The sequence below is a fragment of the Clinocottus analis genome, unplaced genomic scaffold (assembly GCF_023055335.1).
Source record: "Clinocottus analis isolate CAN_PGR_092001 unplaced genomic scaffold, fCliAna1.0.p SCAF_57, whole genome shotgun sequence".
NCBI classification, from domain to species: domain Eukaryota; kingdom Metazoa; phylum Chordata; class Actinopteri; order Perciformes; family Cottidae; genus Clinocottus; species Clinocottus analis.
The window spans coordinates 117,589-137,646 of record NW_027176215.1 but is presented as its reverse complement, the minus strand read 5'-3'; the positions used below and the strand labels follow the sequence as shown (position 1 = coordinate 137,646).

The 20,058-nt window shown below is 42.1% G+C and overlaps 1 protein-coding gene across 1 annotated transcript; it reads left to right on the top strand.

Annotated features, from left to right (window-relative positions):
• The first annotated feature begins 18,139 nt into the window (after nt 1-18,139).
• Nucleotides 18,140-20,048, top strand: LOC137803485 (transmembrane emp24 domain-containing protein 9-like). The gene is made up of 5 exons (XM_068601973.1): nt 18,140-18,260; nt 18,678-18,778; nt 19,397-19,522; nt 19,635-19,781; nt 19,932-20,048. The coding sequence occupies exons 1-5, from the start codon at nt 18,140-18,142 to the stop codon at nt 20,046-20,048; spliced, it is 612 nt and encodes a 203-aa protein (XP_068458074.1).
• Nucleotides 20,049-20,058: the final 10 nt, after the last annotated feature.

Genomic DNA, 20,058 nt, shown 5'->3' with positions numbered 1-20,058 from the left:
CTGATTTCTCTGCTTCATTATTTCCTTATTTTCTTCATGCCTCCTTGTGAACTTCTGTATCTCCTCCTTTCCTTCCTAACTTCCTTTGGTTCTGTATAGACCTTTTCTTTTCCGGCCTTGTATCCTTTCCTTTAAAATTTAAAAAAAGCCTTTTAAAATACTCCCATCTTTCCTTCTCTTCCGTCTCCTTTCCTTTGTCACCTTTCATTTCCATCTTTATCTTTCCCTACATCCTAATTTGTTCCCTCCCTCTGTGTCCTTTCCAACACTTTTCTACCTCCTCCTACCGCCCCTCGTCTCCTTCCCTACCTCCTCCTACCGCCCCTCGTCTCCTTCCCTACCTCCTCCTACCGCCCTTCGTCTCCTTCCCTACCTCCTCCTACCGCCCCCCGTCTCCTTCCCTACCTCCTCCTACCGCCCCTCGTCTCCTTCCCTACCTCCTCCGACCGCCCCTCGTCTCCTTCCCTACCTCCTCCTACCGCCCCTCGTCTCCTTCCCTACCTCCTTCTACCGCCTCTCATGTTGCTTCATGTGTTAAAGCTGCATTCTCTCTCCTGACCACCAAGGGGCGACTCCTCTGGTTGTATAGAAGCCCATGCTTTATGACAGAGAGAGAGAGAGAGAGAGAGAGAGAGAGAGAGAGAGAGAGAGAGAGACAGAGAGAGAGAGAGACAGAGAGAGAGAGAGAGAGAGAGAGAGAGAGAGAGAGAGAGAGAGGAATTAGTGGAGGTATACGTTGCTTTGATAGAAATCAGAGGAGCTGAACTAATATTTAATGTTTGGAGGAAGTCAGTTGTGAAAATGTGAGAGCACACTTAGATCCTTCCTTCCTTAATTCCTTCCTAAATTCCTTCACAAAACGGACACCTTCCTGTCCGCCTCTTTGCTTCCTTTCCTCACTCCTCCTCTCCTTACCTTCTTCCACTCCTCTTCCCTACTTCGATAGTCTTCGTCGTTCCTTCCATCCCTCCTCCTTTTGTTTCCACACACCTTTGCTCCACCTTTCCTACCTCCTCTGTTCTTTCTGACACTTTCACACACCCTCCTTTCTGTTACCTTGTGTCCTTTCCTACCCCCTAACAGTTTACTTCAGCTCCTCCTTTCCTTCTCTTCTCTTCAGATCCCTCCCTACCTCTTCCCCCTACCTGTCCTTTTCCTTGCCTCCTCATCCACTTATCGCTTCCTGCGAACACACAAGCGAGACGCTTCCTTTCCTCGCTCCCTTTTGTTTCTGAAGGGTGTTTTCTGAAGTTTCCTCTCCATGACTCGTTCCCTTTCTTCTCCTCTTCCCTGGAATCATTAAAGTGGATCTCAGAGTCTCTTTGTTCGCCTCCTGCAGCTGCAGGTCCATCAAACCTCCATTCTCTCCCTCTCGCTCGTCCTTTTTTCTTTTCCCGCGTTTGTTTAATTTCCTCTGTAAGCACATGAAGATTAATTGGGCCTCTCTTTTCAACTTTTCCTCCCCCCCTCCTCCCAGGAATGCCTCTCATCATCTTTTCATTAGCGCTACCTCTGCCCTTATCCATTATTCAGCCCGAGTCTCCTCGCGGAGCTCGTCCTTTATTACACTGTCACCAGAGTGCATTCCACAAACTCATTAAAAAACTATTAAAGGCCGAGCATTTCCTGTGATAAAGACCAGCGGCCTCCGGGTTCGGGCCTCCGGGTTCAGGGATCCGGGTTCAGGGATCCGGGTTAGGGGCGACTCGTTGGGCTCCTGGGTTCAGACCTCCAGGTTCTTTTTTAAAGCTCAACGGCGAGAACGTTTTTGGGGGATTTACTGTCTGAGACAAGGAGATGAGGAGAGGAAGAGACAAGGAGACAAGGATATGACGAGAGGAAGAGACGAGGAGACAAGGATATGAGGAAAGGAAGACACAAGAAGACAAGGAGAGGAAGAGACGAAGAGACAAGGAGATGACGAGAGAAAGAGACGAGGAGACAAGGATATGACGAGAGAAAGAGACGAGGAGACAAGGATATGACGAGAGAAAGAGACGAGGAGACAAGGAGTTGAGGAGAGGAAGAGACGACGAGATAAGGATATGACGAGAGGAAGAGACGAGGAGACAAGGAAACCAGGGGAGGAAGAGACAAGGAGATCAATAGACAATTGAGGAGAGGAATAGATTATTTAAGTGTGTGTGTGTGTGTGTGTATGTGTGTGTGTGTGTGTGTGTGTGTGTGTGTGTGTGTGTGTGTGTGTGTGTGTGTGTGTGTGTGTGTGTGTCAGAGAGGAAGCGTCTCCCGGGAGAAAGAGGAGAACGACTCCCTGAAAATAATACAAAATAAAACCCTCAAAAAGCTTCAATTAAGGGTTCAGAGGAAACGAGGAGACGAGGAGGCGAGGAGGCGACAGCATGTCTCCTCAGCCCTCGTATCCCCGGTGGAAATGAACGTCTCTGTAAAGTTCAGACTGAACGGGTCCGCTCATCACAGATAAAGGAGAAGCGACCCTTCAGAGGAAGAGGAGGATGTTTCCTTTCCTTCGTCAGCCTGAAGGGAACGAACCGCTTCAATAGATTCTATAGATTGTTTTTACTAGAAAAGGTTAAGTTATGCGCACACACCTTTAATTTAATGAAGACGCTTCACCAGGACTCACCGCAACGCAGCTTTAACCCTTTAATGTGAGGAAGGAAACGAAGGAAACACAAAAAAATAAATACCGTAAACTCCTCGTCTCCTTGTCTCTACATCTACTTGTCTCCTCGTCTTGTCTCATTGTCTCCTTGTCTATTTGTGTCTTTATCATCTTTTTTCTTGTCCCTTTATCTACTCGTCTCATTCTCTACTTGTCTCCTAGACTCCTTGTCACCTTGTCTCTTCATCTCCTTGTGTTTTCAGTATTGTACCTCCTTGTGTCCATGTCTCCTTGTCGCCTTGTTTTCTTGTCTCTTCGTCTCCTTGTGTCTTCAGTATCTTGTCTCCTGGTCTCCTTGTATCCTTGTCTCTTTGGGGTATCAAGTGCTTCTGCTTGATTATTCATTCGTAGTATTTTTAGTCGTGACCTGGAATAAAGTCTTTGTTTTTATTATTATTATTATTATTAGTAGAGGTAGTAGTAGTAGTACTAGAGTAGTAGTAGTGTAATTGCAATCAAAAGCATGTATTTGTATGTGTTTTAAAGAAGGAAGTATCTCATTTAAGTCCTTTAAAGTCACACTGAGTTCATCTCAGGGAGCAGCTGTCAGCAGCGGTGCATTCTGGGTGTTTTGTGTCTTCATTGAGAGGATCACCTGCAGGGCTCTCAGGAGATGAGAGGAGATCTGAGCGCGTCTGAACCCTGACCTTTCACAGACAGAGGGGGCGTGGCCTCAGGGGGCGTGGCCTCGGGGGGCGTGGCCTCTTTAAAGATAATTCTCCTCCTCCTCCGGGAGGAAGCTGACATTTCCTCCGCCAGAGAGAAACAAACCTGCGTCTCATTCATATGGAACATTTTAACCTTTTCAGGCTGCAGATTATCTTTCTGTAATCTCCTCCGGAGGTCCGCCGCCTTCAATGGAGCAGAAGTGTGGATCATCTAATCTGTCAGGATTAAACGAGATCCACGGCGGCGCCGGATAATGGGCCCGGCAGATTGTGTGCAAAAATCTGCATTAATAATTCAGCTCTTTTTCTTTATTATTCATGAGGTGAAAAGAAGAAGAAGAGGATCAGCGGAGCGGCCGCTGGTCACCGGGCTTTTACTTTGAAGGCCTAAGATTTACATGCGGCTGCTAACCCTTCACAATAAAAGCCTCGAAGAAAACACTAAAAGAAGATAAACGCTAAATAAATATAATATATAAAATATAAGGATGGAATTACTGAATGGACGACGTCCTCGACGCCTCATCTCTTTAACTCCTCGTCTCCTCATCCCCTCATCCCCTCATCTCCTCGTCTCCTCATCCCCTCGTCACCACATCTCTTCATTCCCTCGTCTCCTCATCCCCTCGTCTCTTCATCCCCTCGTCTTCACGTCTCTTCATCTCCTCGTCTCCTCATCCCCTCGTCTCCTCGTTTCCTCATCCTCTCATCTCTTCATCCCCTTGTCTCCTCATCTTTTCATCTCGTCTCCTCATCCCCTTGTCTCCTCATCTCCTCATTCTCTTGTCTCCACATCTCTTCATCTCATATTCTTATCCCCTCATCTCCTCGTTTCCTCATCCCCTCATCTCTTCATCCCCTTGTCTCCTCATCTTTTCATCTCCTCGTCTCCTCATCCCCTTGTCTCCTCATCTCTTCATCCCTTTGTCTCCTCTTCTCTTCATCTCCTGGTCTCCTCATCCCCTTGTGTCCTTATCTCCTCATCTCTTCATCTTAATGTCTCCGGATCTCTTCATCTTGTCCTCTCCATGATTCCTCTTCATCTCCTCTTCTCCTTCTCTTCCTCCTCTCCTGTCCAGCGGCGGCGGTGAAGACGTTAATCCGGCGATGGCTCCTTGAAGGCTCCTCTCTCCTTGTCTTATTGTCTTTGGGAACACTTGGATCTCCACTTCCTGTTTCTGGTCATGAAGCAAAAAAAAAGAACCTGGGAACTAAAATATATATTTTTTTGGCCTAATTAAAACTTTTTGGCGCCTGGATGTTTAAAGACGGAGACAAAAGGCAGAGCTATCTGGGAATCCGGCCTCGGATTAAAAACCCTCGCACCTGAGCGCGGAGGCGTTAACTCGGGTTTAATGCTTTCTGTTTAATCTGGGTGCAGCAGCCCCTCACCTTCATCCGGCTCCTGTGAAGTTCCCTTCCTCTTAAAATATGCAGAGAGTGAACCGAGGCAGCCGCCTGTGTTTAAACTTCTTTTTTTCTAAAAACCAGAGACTCTCGGCGAGATGTCAGCAAAACTCTGAGTGAGACGCCGCCGCTCGCTTTGAGGCTCCGACTCATCCGGATGCTTTTGAATTTTCATGATTTAAAGTTAAAGAGAGAAAACGCCCCGTGATGGAAAATGTCACCTATTGACAGAGACCGGTGTGTGTGTGTGTGTGTGTGTGTGTGTGTGTGTGTGTGTGTGTGTGTGTGTGTGTGTGTGTGAACATTAGAAATGCTCCTTTAAGGGCCACACTGCTGTTTATTCAGGTTTAATCTCAAGAGCTGGAATTCCTTCCACTGATGTCAATCTTTAATCCAAACTATTTAAAACCTCTCGCGCCCAGATTCCTCAGTGACGTCTGTTAAAGTAGTCGAAAGAACCCCAAATGAGTTCAAATACTTTTATACCATCATGACTATGAACAATACAACAAAGCCTTGGCATGTCAGGAAGGAGTTTCAGTCAAAAAACTGTTGTTTCGTTCAAAAATGTAAAAGTTGGAACCTTTATGCCTAAACATGGTCAGATTGGGGCATGCTGGGTATTATTATTTGCATAATCTTCCCGCCTAAAACGTGACGAGTTCGAAAGAAACCTCCCACGACCGAGCGATCGAAAAACGTCCAAAGGAGTCGGATTGTGATTTTCCAGGTACTATTATACTACACACAAGTACTCTCAATACTTCATGAGACTCCTACGAGCTGCTCGGGTCACAACGACGAGTCTTTTATTGAAATATGACTTTGTAAAGTGTGTTTATTAACGATCTAGTTAAACCTTACGGCCGCCGACGGCGAGGCTACGAGGTTTATGCGATTACATAAACTTAAACTGTAAGTTTAATTTGTTCTGAGCTGACAGAACTCTTCCCACAATGCTTTGCTGTATTTCAGCAATTTAAATGAAGTGAATCATCGTCGTGCTGCCAGAGATACTTTAGCTAACGTCGCTTGACTCATTCGTGTCTTCTCTTTGTCCGATAATGGCCGCCGCGGGGCGTAAAAAGATGAAGATCATTGTCATCATCATCATCATCATGGATTTTGTCGTCTAAGTCTCTTCGTGGTGTGTTCAAGAACTTCAAGACACTTCATTGTTATTTGTGTCATCATTTGCGTTAAAAGAAACGTTCCTTTTCCCAAAGTTAGAAATCCATTAGCTTCTTGTCTCCTGGAGGAAACGTCTGTCTGTTGGACCTGTCCTCCTCCTCCTCCTCCTCTTCCTCTCCTCCCTCTCTGGTCGTCACACCTCCTCGCTCTGGATTACGTGGATTTCATACAGATTACTTTCTGGATTTTCTCCGAAGTCTTTTAAAGGTCCGGCTGGTTAACGCTGGAGGAGAGCAGCCGGACCGCAGGGAGCCGCCGGTTCCTCTGAGCTCCAGCCAGACGCTGAGCCGTCACTTTATATATATTTATATATATATATATATATATATATATATATATATATATATATATATATATATATATATATATATATATATACAGAAGGTCTTACTTTACGGTGAAACAGGAGAAACATTTTCTCCTGTTTCAAATTTTTTGGATCGTCCTCGTCGTCCTTTTCCTCGCCCTCGTCCCCCTCCTCCTCGTCCTCTTCGTCTTCCTTGTTCTCGTCCCTGTCCTTATCTTCCTCCTCCTCGTCCTCCTCCTCCTGGCCTTCATCCTCCTCCTCATCTTCGTCCTCGCCCGTGATCATATCCAGGTGACATTATATAATAACGGTAGATGATATGTATGTATATATATATAGAAACCTTTTCTCCTGCTTTCATTGTTGTTATTAGATTCCTCCTCTGCGCCGCTTCCTCTTCTTCCTCTTCTTTCTCTTCTTCCTCGTCTTCCTCTGCTTCCTCTGCTTCCTCGGCTCCCCGGAGAGATCCGTCCACCAGCCCGAGAAAGTACGCCTGCCCGCGTGGAGAGAATATAATAACGTTTTTTCGCAGAGATTGAGAGGCTTTGGTCGGGTTTGAGCCGCCGCCGCCGTCCACATGTGAGTGACGGAGGAGGCGGCGTGGATCGGCAGCAGCCCCGCGGCCCTCTGGGAGATCGCTGCCGAGCAAACCAGGTGGAAAAGAAGGGTTGAAAAGCTCCTCTGCTCAAAATCTCCTTTTCCGTCTGCAACTTTTCTTCCTTCCAACTTCATGAGGAAGACGTGAGAGTTCAGGATTTATTGAAAGCAGGCAGTGAAATATATGTATGAATACAATTATAATGATTAAAAAAAGGCTGGATGAGGACGAGGAAGACGAGGACGATGGGGACGACGGTCAGGACGACGATGAGGACGAGGATGAGGACGAGGAGGATGAGGATGATGAGGACGTGAGCAAATCAACAGAAACTGTTTATTGTCCTCATTGTCGTCCTCACGGTCGTCCTCGTCCTCTTCCTTGTCCCAATCCTCTTCCTCACCCTCGTCGTCGCTTTTATGGTCGTCATTGTCCTGGTCTTTGTTGTCGTCGTCATGGTCGTGGTCCTTATGGTCGTCCCCCTCTTGTCCTCATGGTCGTCCTCATGGTCGTCCCAATCACCGTCCTCATGGTCGTCCTCATGGTCGTCCTCACGGTCGTCATCCTCTAGGTCGTCTCCGTCCTCGTGGTCGTCCCATCGTTGTCCTCATTGTCTTCCTCATGGTCGTCGTCCTCGTGGTCGTCGTCCTCCTGATCGTCGTCCTCCTGATCGTCGTCCTCATGGTCGTGCCTGTCGTCGTCCTCATCTTCATTCTCATCGTCGTCGTCCTCATCGTCCTCTTCGTCCTCATCGTCCTCCTCGTCCTCATCCAGCGGGTCTCCGCTCCCCTCCAGCGCTGCCCTCTGAAAGGACCATTAGCAGCTGCTCTTTGTTGGAGCTGAGATGACGCTGAATGTGTCGGACGGAGAGGAAACATGAATTAAACATCCGTGAGAGACGAAGAATTATGAGCGGTGTCCGGTCTAATAAGGCTGAGCATTAACTCCACAGAGTCCCGGCGCTGACTGACACCGAGACGTCTCGGTGGGAGGTTTCCTCTCGGGGGAAGAAGACGAAGCAAATGTCCATGAATTAAACAGGACGGAGAGGAAGGCCTCCACTCCCCGTGTCATTAGCGGTGTTTCATGTGTGTTGGACTCGGCAGGATGACGTCTGCCAGAAGACCAAGATATTTAAAGCCAAACTATACGTTCTTTTCCTTGAAATATTATGTATGCCCAGGGCTTTTATTGTGAAGGGTCCAACTGGAAGAACCTTTGTCAAAGTTGTCGGGAGTAATAAAGTTAAAACTGTGATCTTGTTTAATATGAAAAGGCAAGAAATATGAATGTAACTTGTTCCTCACGATGTGATTGGTTCATGCTTTTATTTGTTCTCCCTTATTAGCTACAAAATATGTAATTATATTATTAACATGCATCTATATGTATTTATTACTTATATTTATGTTTTGTGTGAAAATGTATTTTATTTTATTGTTTTATTCATTTTATTTATTAAATTATAATAATTTATTTTATTATGTATTATTATGTTTTTTGGGAAAATATTCTTGACAAACAAAAAAAGAAAGATTTATATATTAAAGTGCAAATTCCAACATTTTTAAAGTGTTTTTTTCTTCCTGATCTGGATGGAGGCTCCAAAGGAGAGAAGCTGTCGTATAATAAACAGAATATAAAAACTAAATATGTGATTTGTGATATTGAGCTGTGTAAATAAAATAGCCTGAATGGACCTTGGATTTAAAGATGCTTTCATAAACTGCTGTTATAAAAAAGCAATAAAAATAAAAGTGTCCGCTTAGGAATGAAGACACGGCGGTTGACAGAGTGTTTGACCGTAAGACTTTATAATTATTATATGTGTATACATTAATACATAATATATATATTTATGATGATTTATTATGGCCTTCTGAAGGAACATATGTTTGTTTTTTTCAGGCCACAAATGTCTTTCAGCTCAAAGAAATTAAGTAATTCAAGAACATAAGCGCGGAAGCAGATGAACATTTCGATACCCAGCATGCCCAAATCGGCCAATGTTTTGCCATAAAATAAGTAATTTTTCCATTTTTGAACCGAACAACATGTTTTTTTCCACTAAACCTCCTTCCTAGCAGGCCAATGCTTCGATGGATTGTTATTTTTGTTGCAGAATCTTAATATTTAGCTCCTAATCTTTCCAAAAAGGTGTCGTATTAGCATGTGGGTTGTTGTTAAGGCCCTGAACCAAACAGCTTGAAAAACTGGAGGACCTCTCGAGGAGCCATTTCTGGTCAATCTTGCTCATATCATGCTGGATGTTCACAGCTATGATCAGAATATGGTATAAAAGCGATTATTTTTGAAAATATACCTTTTCTGCACAAATAAATTCTGAAAAAAAATCGTATGAAATGACACAAGTATTACAACTCATTGGGGGTTCATAGACTACTTGAACACAGGGGAACATGAGGTCCAAACCCTGCAAACCCCGTAGGGAGGCTTTGGTGCTTCGTACAGGAGACTAATAGAACAAAAAGCAGTGTAAATAGGGACGTTTTTCCGGGGCTGCGCGCGTTGGCTTCGGCTCATTTGATCACATTCGTCTCAGAAAACATCGGGCGCGGATCTGTGAAGGGAAGCGAGGTCGGATAGAAAGCGGACTCATTACGCCGACTTCAAATGGGTCCGTATTTCTCCTCCTCGCGGAGGGAACAGAGGATGTATACGTGTGTGCGTGTGTGTGTGTGTGTGTGTGTGTGTGTGTGTGTGTGTGTGTGTGTGTGTGTGTGTGTGTGTGAGGGATAATGCACAGCGAGCAGGCGGGCTCTTGAATCACCCTGTCGGGGTTCATTTGGCAATAATGACCCGCCTCGCCGTCCTCCATCTCGTGGACGGACGGCGGTCCTTCCCGTTGACCGGGGGGGGGGGGGGGGGCAGAGAGAGGGGGGGGGGGGGGCGATCGATACGCTTTCAGTTCAGAATATTCACAAACCTTGCTCACCGTTTCAATGTTTTTTTTCCAGCACTCTCAATAAAAACAGGAGCGCAGAGTGGACGGGCAGCAGTTACCGTGTTAAACAGACCAGGACGCGGCCGCATCCCATTTCTCTGATTGAATCCCATAACCATCAGGGGCGCGCGCCCTCGTGCAATAAACGTCCTCAGCGGGAAAAACGACGGCGTCGCGTTTAATGGACGCAAATTATCGGGAAATTGCGCTTTCCTATCGCCCCGTTATTCTTCTCGGGATGCTAAATGTGAATTTATACACTGCGAGGGAACTGGAAACCAGGAAACTGGCAGGTGTTTTTAGAGCTCCACTTAAATTCCTCAAAGGAGGCTTTCATCTTCCAGGTGAGCTCCGGACGGCTCGACGGGTTTATTGTTGTGAAACTGAAACAACTTGTGGAAAGGAAGATACAGACGGACTAGTCGATAGTTAACCAGCAAACTGCTGGTTTGGTTTAAAGAGAAGCTGCTGAGGAAACTAGAACAATAAAGACGAGGAATGGAAACAAAGGAGAGAAGTGAAGGAGTCCAACAAACAGCGAGTAGGTCAGTGAAGGAAGTTTAGTTGTCTAAACTGAACTAGTAGTAGGTTAGTTATCTCAACCTAACTAAGTAGTTTAGTTGTCTGAACCTAACAAGTAGTAGTTTAGTTGTTTTGACCTAACTAGTAGTTTAGTGGTTTAAACCTAACTGAGAAGTTAAGTTGTCTCAACCTAACTAGTAGTTTAAGTGTTTAAACCTAACTTGTAGTTTAGTTGTAAAACCCTAACTAGCAGTTTAGTTGTATAAACATAACTAGTAGTTTAGTTGTCTAAACCTAACTGAATAGTTCAGTTGTAAAGCCCTAGCTAGTAGTTTAGTTTTAGAAGCCTAACTAAGTAGTTTTGTTGTTGAAACCTAACTAGCAGTTTAGTTGTTTAAACCTTACTATTAGGTTAGTTGTTTCAACCTAACTAGTAGTTTAGTTGTTTAGCCCTAACTAGTAGTTTAGTTGTTTAGCCCTAACTAGTAGTTCAGTATGATGTCGTCAGATCATTCGTCATGATGGTTCGTTGAACTGGGAGGAAACCAGTCTGTTATCCTGGATGACGGCGCTTTACATCTCAGAAACAGTTATGATGTCCTCTGCACTTCCTGTCGCATTTTGGACGCCTCTCTTTTAACTCCCACAATGCCTTGTGGTTGCGTGACTTTTGGAGAGGTGAACGGATGAACAGCTAACCGTTCATTAACTTTAGCATCTGGAGGCTGCAGCTCACCAACAGTCGTCCTCTCTCTGTTTTTAAACATGTAATTTAACTCTGTTGGGATCAAATCCCCTCAAACATTAAACTACAGTAACTTCAGTCACAGTCCCTCTGTGTGATCACGCTATCGGACAATTAATGGAATAAAGTAAATAAACTTTACTGTATTTCATTATGAGAAAATGCATTATGTTTACCTGAATATATCCTCATGATGTAATCATACATGGAGATGACATATTCACATGTTCTCACTCACAACTCGTCTCCACACCACCACTGCGCGCGCTAGTTAGCTTGCGCAGGGGTGGCTAGCTTGCGAGCTAACAGCGAGCTACGCAGACCTTCTTTTCCAGTGCATTTTTTCCAGTATACATTCCAGTGTACATTTTTTAAATATTTTTTCTTTTATTATCTTTTACGTAGTTTTTCTGTACTCCAACAATGCTTTGTGTTTTAAATGCTTATTATTGTTTATGTTTTTAAATCTTCATCAACACAGTAACCCAGAAACTATGGAAGCCCATTCACGCCACACACAAAAAAACATATTTATGACTTTTTTATTCTTTTTTTTGTGACGGTGATGGTCTTCCATAGTAAACCAGTAGCAGAAATGTCACCAAGTACATTAACCAAAGTACTTTGATTAAGTATAATTCTGAGGTACTTGTATTTTCATTTACTGCAACTTGATATATCTACTCCACTAAATCTCAAAGGGGAAATATTGTAATAATACATTACTCTGCCGATTCAGATCATCTAAACTAAACATAATCAATTCATAAATAATGATCCGTTATATTATGGAATATATTACCGGCCGTGTATATAAAGTAATTAAAATGAGCTCGGCTTTCAAACCGATGAACACATTACTGCATTAGTACCATAACGTTGTCTGTATTATTCTGCTGTTACATTCTACAAAGCGTCTTGACTGCGTCTGAACTTATATAATAACATGCTCTTCATTCATGTGTGCATATAGTTCCATCGTGTGTGTTCGTATAATGGAGGAAAACTGTAATGCCGCTTTTTCAATTTTTTCCTTTTTTTCTGGGAATGTTGCCACAGACACCCGGTACTCTTGGTACTGCAAAATGTGTAAATATTGCAATACTCAGCGGGCCATAAGCTCAATCACCATTGTGTTCGCTCCTCCAGCGACAGACAGAGAATTAAAACAGACTTTTATTTAAATGGAGACGGTCAAGATGGCCGACTGGCATCACATTACAACACGAAAGTGAAGGATACAAGTACTTCACCTCTGTGTATTATAGTGTATTGTAGTGTATTGTAGTGTATTGTACTGTATTACAGTGTATTATTGTAGTGTATTATAGGGTTTTATAATGCATTATAGTGTATTATAATGTATTATTGTAGTGTATTATAGGCTATTGTTATGTATTATAATGTTTTACTTCACCTCTGTGTATTATAGTGTATTATAAGGTATTATAGTGTATTGTAGTGTATTATAGAGTATTACAGTATATTATTGTAGTGTATTGTACTGTATTATAGTGTATTATTGTAGTGTATTATCGGGTATTACAGTGTATTATAGTGTATTGTAGTGTGTATTATCGTGTATTGAAGTGTATAGTAGTGTATTATACTGTATTATAGAGTATTGTACTGTATTGTAGCGTATTGTTGCGCATTATAGTGTAATATAGTGTATTGTACTGTATTGTAGTGTATTATAGTGTATTATTGTAGTGTTTTATTGTAGTGTATTGTAGTGTATTATTATAGTGTATTGTAGTGTATTATTGTAGTGTATTATAGTGTATTGTAGTGTATTGTAGTGTATTATAGTGTATTGTAGTGTATTGTAGTGTATTATAGTGTATTGTAGTGTATTATTATGGTGTATTATAGTGTATTGTAGTGTATTATAGTGTATTATTATAGTGTATTGTAGTGTATTATAGTGTATTATAGTGTATTGTAGTGTATTATAGTGTATTATTATAGTGTATTGTAGTGTATTATAGTGTATTATTATAGTGTATTGTAGTGTATTGTAGTGTATTATAGTGTATTATAGTGTATTGTAGTGTATTGTAGTGTATTATAGTGTATTATTATAGTGTATTGTAGTGTATTATAGTGTATTATAGTGTATTATTATAGTGTATTATAGTGTATTGTAGTGTATTGTAGTGTATTATAGTGTATTATAGTGTATTGTAGTGTATTATAGTGTATTATTATAGTGTATTATAGTGTATTGTAGTGTATTATAGTGTATTGTAGTGTATTATAGTGTATTATAGTGTATTATAGTGTATTGTAGTGTATTATAGTGTATTATAGTGTATTATTATAGTGTATTGTAGTGTATTATAGTGTATTGTAGTGTATTATAGTGTATTGTAGAGTATTAGTACAAAGACAAGTGCCTATTGAGTAAATCTAGGAAAAGGAGATTATTGCTCATACAGTATATTTTTTATCGTCTTGATGATGCTTCCAGCCACATGCGCTCCATCTTCCTCCTCTTCACCTTCGTCTTTGAACCGAACCCTCTGCAGGATGTGCAGCACTGATCCAGGATGTGTTCTGTGAGATAAAAGCTGCAGCAGCTGCTGCTCGCGGTCCTGACACCTTCTCTTTTCTCTTTTTTTGAGTCCATTTCAAGCAGCAGAATCAGGTGAAACGCTGTCGCCCTATTGGCCGATTCCTCCTCTCTTGTTTTAAGAAGATCCGACTTTAAAGACTCACAAAGAGAGAGATTAATTTTGGTATTTTTTGTTGCCGCTCTGTGTGACGGACGGGCAGCTTTTCTCGCGTCGGTTCATGTGGGCTTCAGCATCTGTGTCATCATTAGTATCATAACCCCTGTAAATATGCATCTTCCTCCAGTGTTCCTCTCTGACTGATCACATACATTATGGATGCTCTCCCATCCTCCTCCTCCTCCTCCTTCTCCTCCTCCTCCTCTTCTCTTTCACCACCTTTTATTAAAATCGCCGTTTCTTTTTCCTCTCCGCTTCCTGGCAGCGTGCGACGGCGGCGCTTCACTGCCATCAAGTGGACGCAAATTTGAAGACGAGGAACCGAAGGAGGACGATTCTTCACATATTTATGTTTTGTTCAAATATCTCTTTATTATTTGTGTTTCCAGTGGAGAGCCGAGGGGGAGGTGTGTCAGACTCGACTGTTTCATCCTCGCTCATCACTGTTTCAAGCAGCTTCTGAGGACTTGTATTCAGCCAACAGGACCGGTGGCATGAGTATTCAGATCGTGTACTTCTTTGAAGTAAAAAGCAGCAGGTACATGTGAAAGTACTGCTCTACGCCACAGAGTCCTGGATGAGTACGCTAACGTTTGTTAACAGTACTGATGTTTTACCTTCAACACGTAAAGGTGAAGGTGGAAGAAGAAGTAATGTTACTCTGACCAAACGCTTTACTTTCACTTCCAGAAGTTTTTGTCAAAATCTAACTAATAGTTTAGTTTAAACCTAACTAGTAGTTAATTGCCAACATCTAACCAGTAGTTTGGTTGGTTAAACCTAACCAGTAGTTTAGTTGGTTAAACCTAACCAGTAGTTTAGTTACATTAACTTTCATAGTTCTCAGTGTTTACCAGGATGTAATCCTCAATAAACTCGTCATCTCCTTCGTCTCCTTCATCTCCTTCGTCTCCTTCATCTCCTTCGTCACCTTTCCTCCGTTTCATCTCCTCACCTCTGACTCCTCACCTCTCATCTCCCAGCATGCCTCTCTGATCTCCGGCTACTTCATTTGATTCCTTGATTTATTTATTTATCTCCCGCCGTGCCCATAACTCAGGGCGTGGAGCCCGGAGCTCATATAAATGTCAGATCGACAGCGGAGCTCATAAACTCTGATTTGATCTTTATTCATCGGGGACGCGCCGTGAATAAAACACCCGGCGAGTAAATCATCATTTTCTGCTCTCTGTCAACGATGTCTGAGGGACGAGACGGAGGCATCCATCCAGCCGTCCGTCCGCCGGAAGCCCCGCCCCCCGCCGCCCCCGACAGGCCGGCTCGGCCCCGTCGAGGTCAGAGGCTCCAATGTTTTAATCATTTATATCAATTATACATTAAGAAAGTCATTGATTTTGACTTAAAGTCATGGAATCTCAAATAACTTATCATTCAATTATGATAAATAATTAAGTATTAAATTATTCGTCCTCCTCTTCCTCTTTTTATCCTCTTCTTCTTCCTGGTTTTCTCGCATCTTTCTCTCATCTATCGCCTCCTCTTCCTCTTTCTTCTCCAGCTCTTCATAGTTTTCTCACCACTTCCTCCTCCTCATCTTCCTCTTTTTTCCTCCCCGTTACCAGTTTTCTCACCACTTCCTCTTCCTCTTCTTCTTTTTTTCTCTTCCCTTCTTCCCAGTTTTCTCACATCTTCTTCTTCGTCTTCCTCTTCCTCTTTTTTTCCTACCCTTTTTTCCAGTTTTCTCTCCTCTTCATGTTCATCGTTTTTCCCTCTTCTTCTTCTCACTTTTCTTACGTTTTCCTCTTCCTCCTCTTCTTTTTTCCCTTCCCTTCATTGCAGTTTTCTCTCCTCTTCCTCTTCCTCTTCTCTTACAGTTCATTTCCAACCCCGACTCTCCTCTTCTTCCTCTTCTTCTTCTCTCTTCCTCTTTTTTCCTCCCCCTCTTCCCAGTTTTCTCGTCCTCTTCCTCGTCCTCTTCTCTTACAGTGTATTTCCACCCGGGCGGCTCTCCTCCTCCTCTTCCTCTCTCTCTTCCCTCGTCTTCCTCGTCTCTGTCTGGTGGAGCTTCACTGCCGCCTGCTGGTGACGGAGGGAACTGCAGCGCTGGATATTTATTCATCACTTTTCTGGTTCCTCTTCGTCTCTTTGCAGCTTGAGACGAAGATTAAACAGATTATTAAATATGAGGATCAACAGGACAAAAGCTTATTCTGGAGTTTAATATCCAGAAGAGTGCAGTTTAAATGTTTTTTAATAAACTTAACATAATGTTCCTTTACTTATGTACGTTTTACATAATATTTGTGTGAATATTCTATCAATTAATGTAATTATCAATACACTTATACTTATAATTATCATTAGTAATAATATATTATATCTTATAATATATGTTATTATATAATATAATGTCATTTGTCATATATTGTATATCATGTCATATTGTTTCATATTAGATAATATATCATATTTGAATATATCATATATCATAGTATAATATGTAATTTGTCATATAATATGTAATGTGTATCTCATATTAAATGATATTGTTTCATATCATATATAATATTATATTATATATCTTATTATATTATATAATTTGTCATGTATCATGTCATGAAATATATATCATATTGTTTAATATAATATATTATGTCTTATATCATATCATATGTCATATATAATGTCATGTATTATATATCATATTATATTGTTTAATATAATACATTATATTATGTCTTATTATATCATATGTCATATATCATGTCATTTATTATATATGATATTCAATTGTTTCATATCATATTACATGATATTAAAGTAAGTATTGTCTTATTGTGGCATTATTTATTGATGTGTGTATTGTTTCCTCTCTTGGTCGCGGTAACAATAGAATAACGTTCAATAATTTAAATGTTATATTTCTTTCGTCGGCCTTAAAGTCTCTCACATGTTCAGCAGCAGCGTGTATTCCTGACGGATTCATAATAAACATTTCTCACTTCAGGTTTACATTTCTAAGATCTTGAAGTCTCTGTGAAGAGAGAGCCAGCAAATTAAATAATTCAGGTTTTGTCTTTTTTTTTTTTTTACACCCCAAAAAAATCTTCAGACGTTTCTCGGTCACGGCCTTCAGAGAGGAGAGAGTTCTCTCTGCGCTTTTAGTTTGGTTTAAATCCCCTTGAAGTTAGAAGAAGAGTTGGATTTTGTTCTTTGTTTGTCTAATTGAGGTTTCGTAACCTTCCACATTCAGGTGTATAGAGGTCATCTGAGGCCTTCAGGGTCCGAAGGAAAAACCAGCATTAACGTGAACGCCGTTGTGTACGTTGGAACTTTCTCGGCGAGAGGTTCCAGGAAAAAGGCAGACGTAAAAAGCCTCGGCTGGAGGTCGGTGTTCACCAAAGTGGCACAATTTAATTTGCGCGTCGGGGGAAGCGCGATATGGACTCGGTAATGAAAAGCTCTCAGCTTTAAGTTGGTCTGCTTGATATTCACGAGAGAGGCGAGCGAAGGCAGGAGGCAGCCATCGTGGAGACATGCAAATGCAGCTGATCTCTTTAATACGGAGCCGCGGCCCAATCGGAGCGGCGACTTTGACAAGCAGAACAAATGCCCCCGCGAGCGCAAACATGTGCGGGTCAGGAGCGAGAATTCCCCCCCCCAAAAAAACTTTTCCCTTTATCCTCTTTTCAACGCCGGCGGTCTCATTCTGCCTGTTCGCTGGCTGTTAAATTAGTCATCTGAGATTAGAGGCGGCTTAAAGAAGAAGAAGAAGTTCTCCCGCTTCAAAAGTTGATCAAAAAAAAAGCTTGCAAAACTTTTTGTACACTGAACATAAACACAAATTCAATAAAACATTGTGGGGCGAAAAGATTTCGTTAAAGGTCTCTCGGCGGGAAATATGCTTTGTTTAAGTTGTTGATGCTAATTACCAGCTTTAAGTCGCAATGAAGTCTGTGTTGGGTTAGCTTAGCTTAGCATAAAGACTGGAGGCAGGGGGAAACAGCTAGCCTCTACTTAAGTGGATAATTATGCACGAAATAATACCCAGCATGCACCAAACTGATCATGTTTAGGCATAAAGAACCGAACGACAGTTTTTTGACTGTAACTCCTTCGTAACAACACAATGCTTTGTTTTATTGTGATTGTTCTTCCATTCTTTGGGTGATTATCATTACAAAGAGGATTCGGTTTCCGGTATTTAAAATAACCACATCAATATATAAATTAATCAATACGCAGGTTTATTAAAAGTTTGATTGATTGGTTATAACGTGCAGAAACGGCAAAGAAAGCGCCACAGCTGTAAAGAACTACAACCCCCAGCAGCGCCGCGTTCAGTATCCGCGCATGCGCAGTAGCAGCAGCACGAGGCTGTTTCCGCACTGTGAAGATGTTGACGGCGGTGCTGCTGGCCGCGCTCTGCGGGCTCGCGAGCTCTGTGTTCCTGCGCGTGGAGCACGCGGAGCGCCGCTGCTTCACGGAGAACCTCGCGCACCGCACGAGGGTCGTGGGTAAGCGCGTCGCCTAGTAACGGCTGCCGTGGGTCCCTTTACGAGTAAACAACAACAACAACAACTTAGAGGAAGTTCCTCATACCTAACTTTAAAACCTTAAAGCGGTCTTACTAGCATGCACCGTTACCGTGTAGCCGAGGGTTACAATGTATATACGTTATATTAGTCATGAAATAAGCACTTTATTTCTTGCTTTACACATACTTTTTTTCCGATTTCCGTTTTCCCCTTCACAATAAAAGCAGTCTTCAACGTCTCTAAATTAAATTTAACGTCTTTAACGTCTATGTTAATGATAATAATTATAATAATACAACTAATAATGATATCAAACAAAGTGATTCTGTGATATATTGTGTATCAAACCTACTCCTGATGATAATATATGTGTACATGTATGTATTTCCCTCTCAGTTGTGTACTGGACTCGTCAGTACCATGAGCAGAGAGACGAGTACCTGCCGGTGCATCCGGACCTGGAGATGAACGTCGACGTCACGGATCCTGATGAGCAGGTCGGTCCTGATGACAGGAGACGGTGGAGCGGAGCAGAAAAATGTAATACTATAAATGTAGTTCAAACTAAAAGTGTATTAATTAAGAAAGTCTCGTCTTTTCCAACAACAATTCATTTATAAATAAATAAATTACATTTATTCATGAATACATTTAATTTGACAACCATAATATCCTAAATAGTCTTTTTGAAATGTCATTAATTTATTAATTAATACCATTTCTTTTATTTATTATAAATGTTTCCAATTAAATTGATTTATGAATCAATTAATACAATGTATTTATTTATAAATACATTATATTCATTTATTGCAACAACAAAAAATTGCGTTTATGAATAAATATATTGTATTTCTTTTAAAAGTTATAAAATGTATTCATAAATGCATATATTTTTATATAATGTATTACATTTTTAGCAAACATTTTTCAAAAAAATTACTAAAATTACAAATGTATTTATTTATAATTAAATTGTATTGTATTAAAATGCAATTTATTTATTTAAAATCTAAAATAAAGTAAATAAAAATCAAATAATTATTATTATTACTCATAATAATAATTTGAGTGAAGTATATAAATATGCGTGTGTCTGCGTCTGTCCCCTCCAGCCGGTCCTGTTCGGGTCGTACGGCTCGGCGGGTCGCTTCACGTTCACGTCCCAGCACCCAGGAACGTACCGCTTCTGCCTGCAGTCGCACTCCCCACAGCGCCCCCTGGCGGCCGGAGGCCCGCTGGTGAGCGCACGCTGGTTTGAAGCTTCTTGTAATGCCGCTATTGAGCCGCAGAGATGCGTGCGCGTCCCTCCCTCTCTCCTCACCTCACCTCACTTCCTGTCCCGCCCCGCAGGCCCTGCACCTGGACGTCCGGGTTGGGGATAGAACCAACGACTACCGCGACATCGCCGCCAGAGACCGGCTGACGGAGCTGCAGCTGAGGGTCCGGCAGCTGACGGAGCAGATCTATCATATCCGGAATGAGCAGGAGTACCACAAGGTCAGTGTGTGCAATGAGTTTAAACGTGCTGGAAGACGAAGCGTGTTCCGTTCAGCTGAAGTGGCTCCTTGCTTCCTTCACTAGCGTCCTTTTTTTTTTTAGCTCTCCACCACGTTCTTTGAATCTCTGCTCCGTGTGTTTGGTTCTCAGCTGAGGGCAGAGAACCTGCGTCACGTCGACTTCTGCACCAACAAGTTGGTCTTCTGGTGGGTCATGATCCGAATGCTCTACGTGGTGGTCATCATCACCTGGAACCCCGGATGGTAACTCTTTTTCT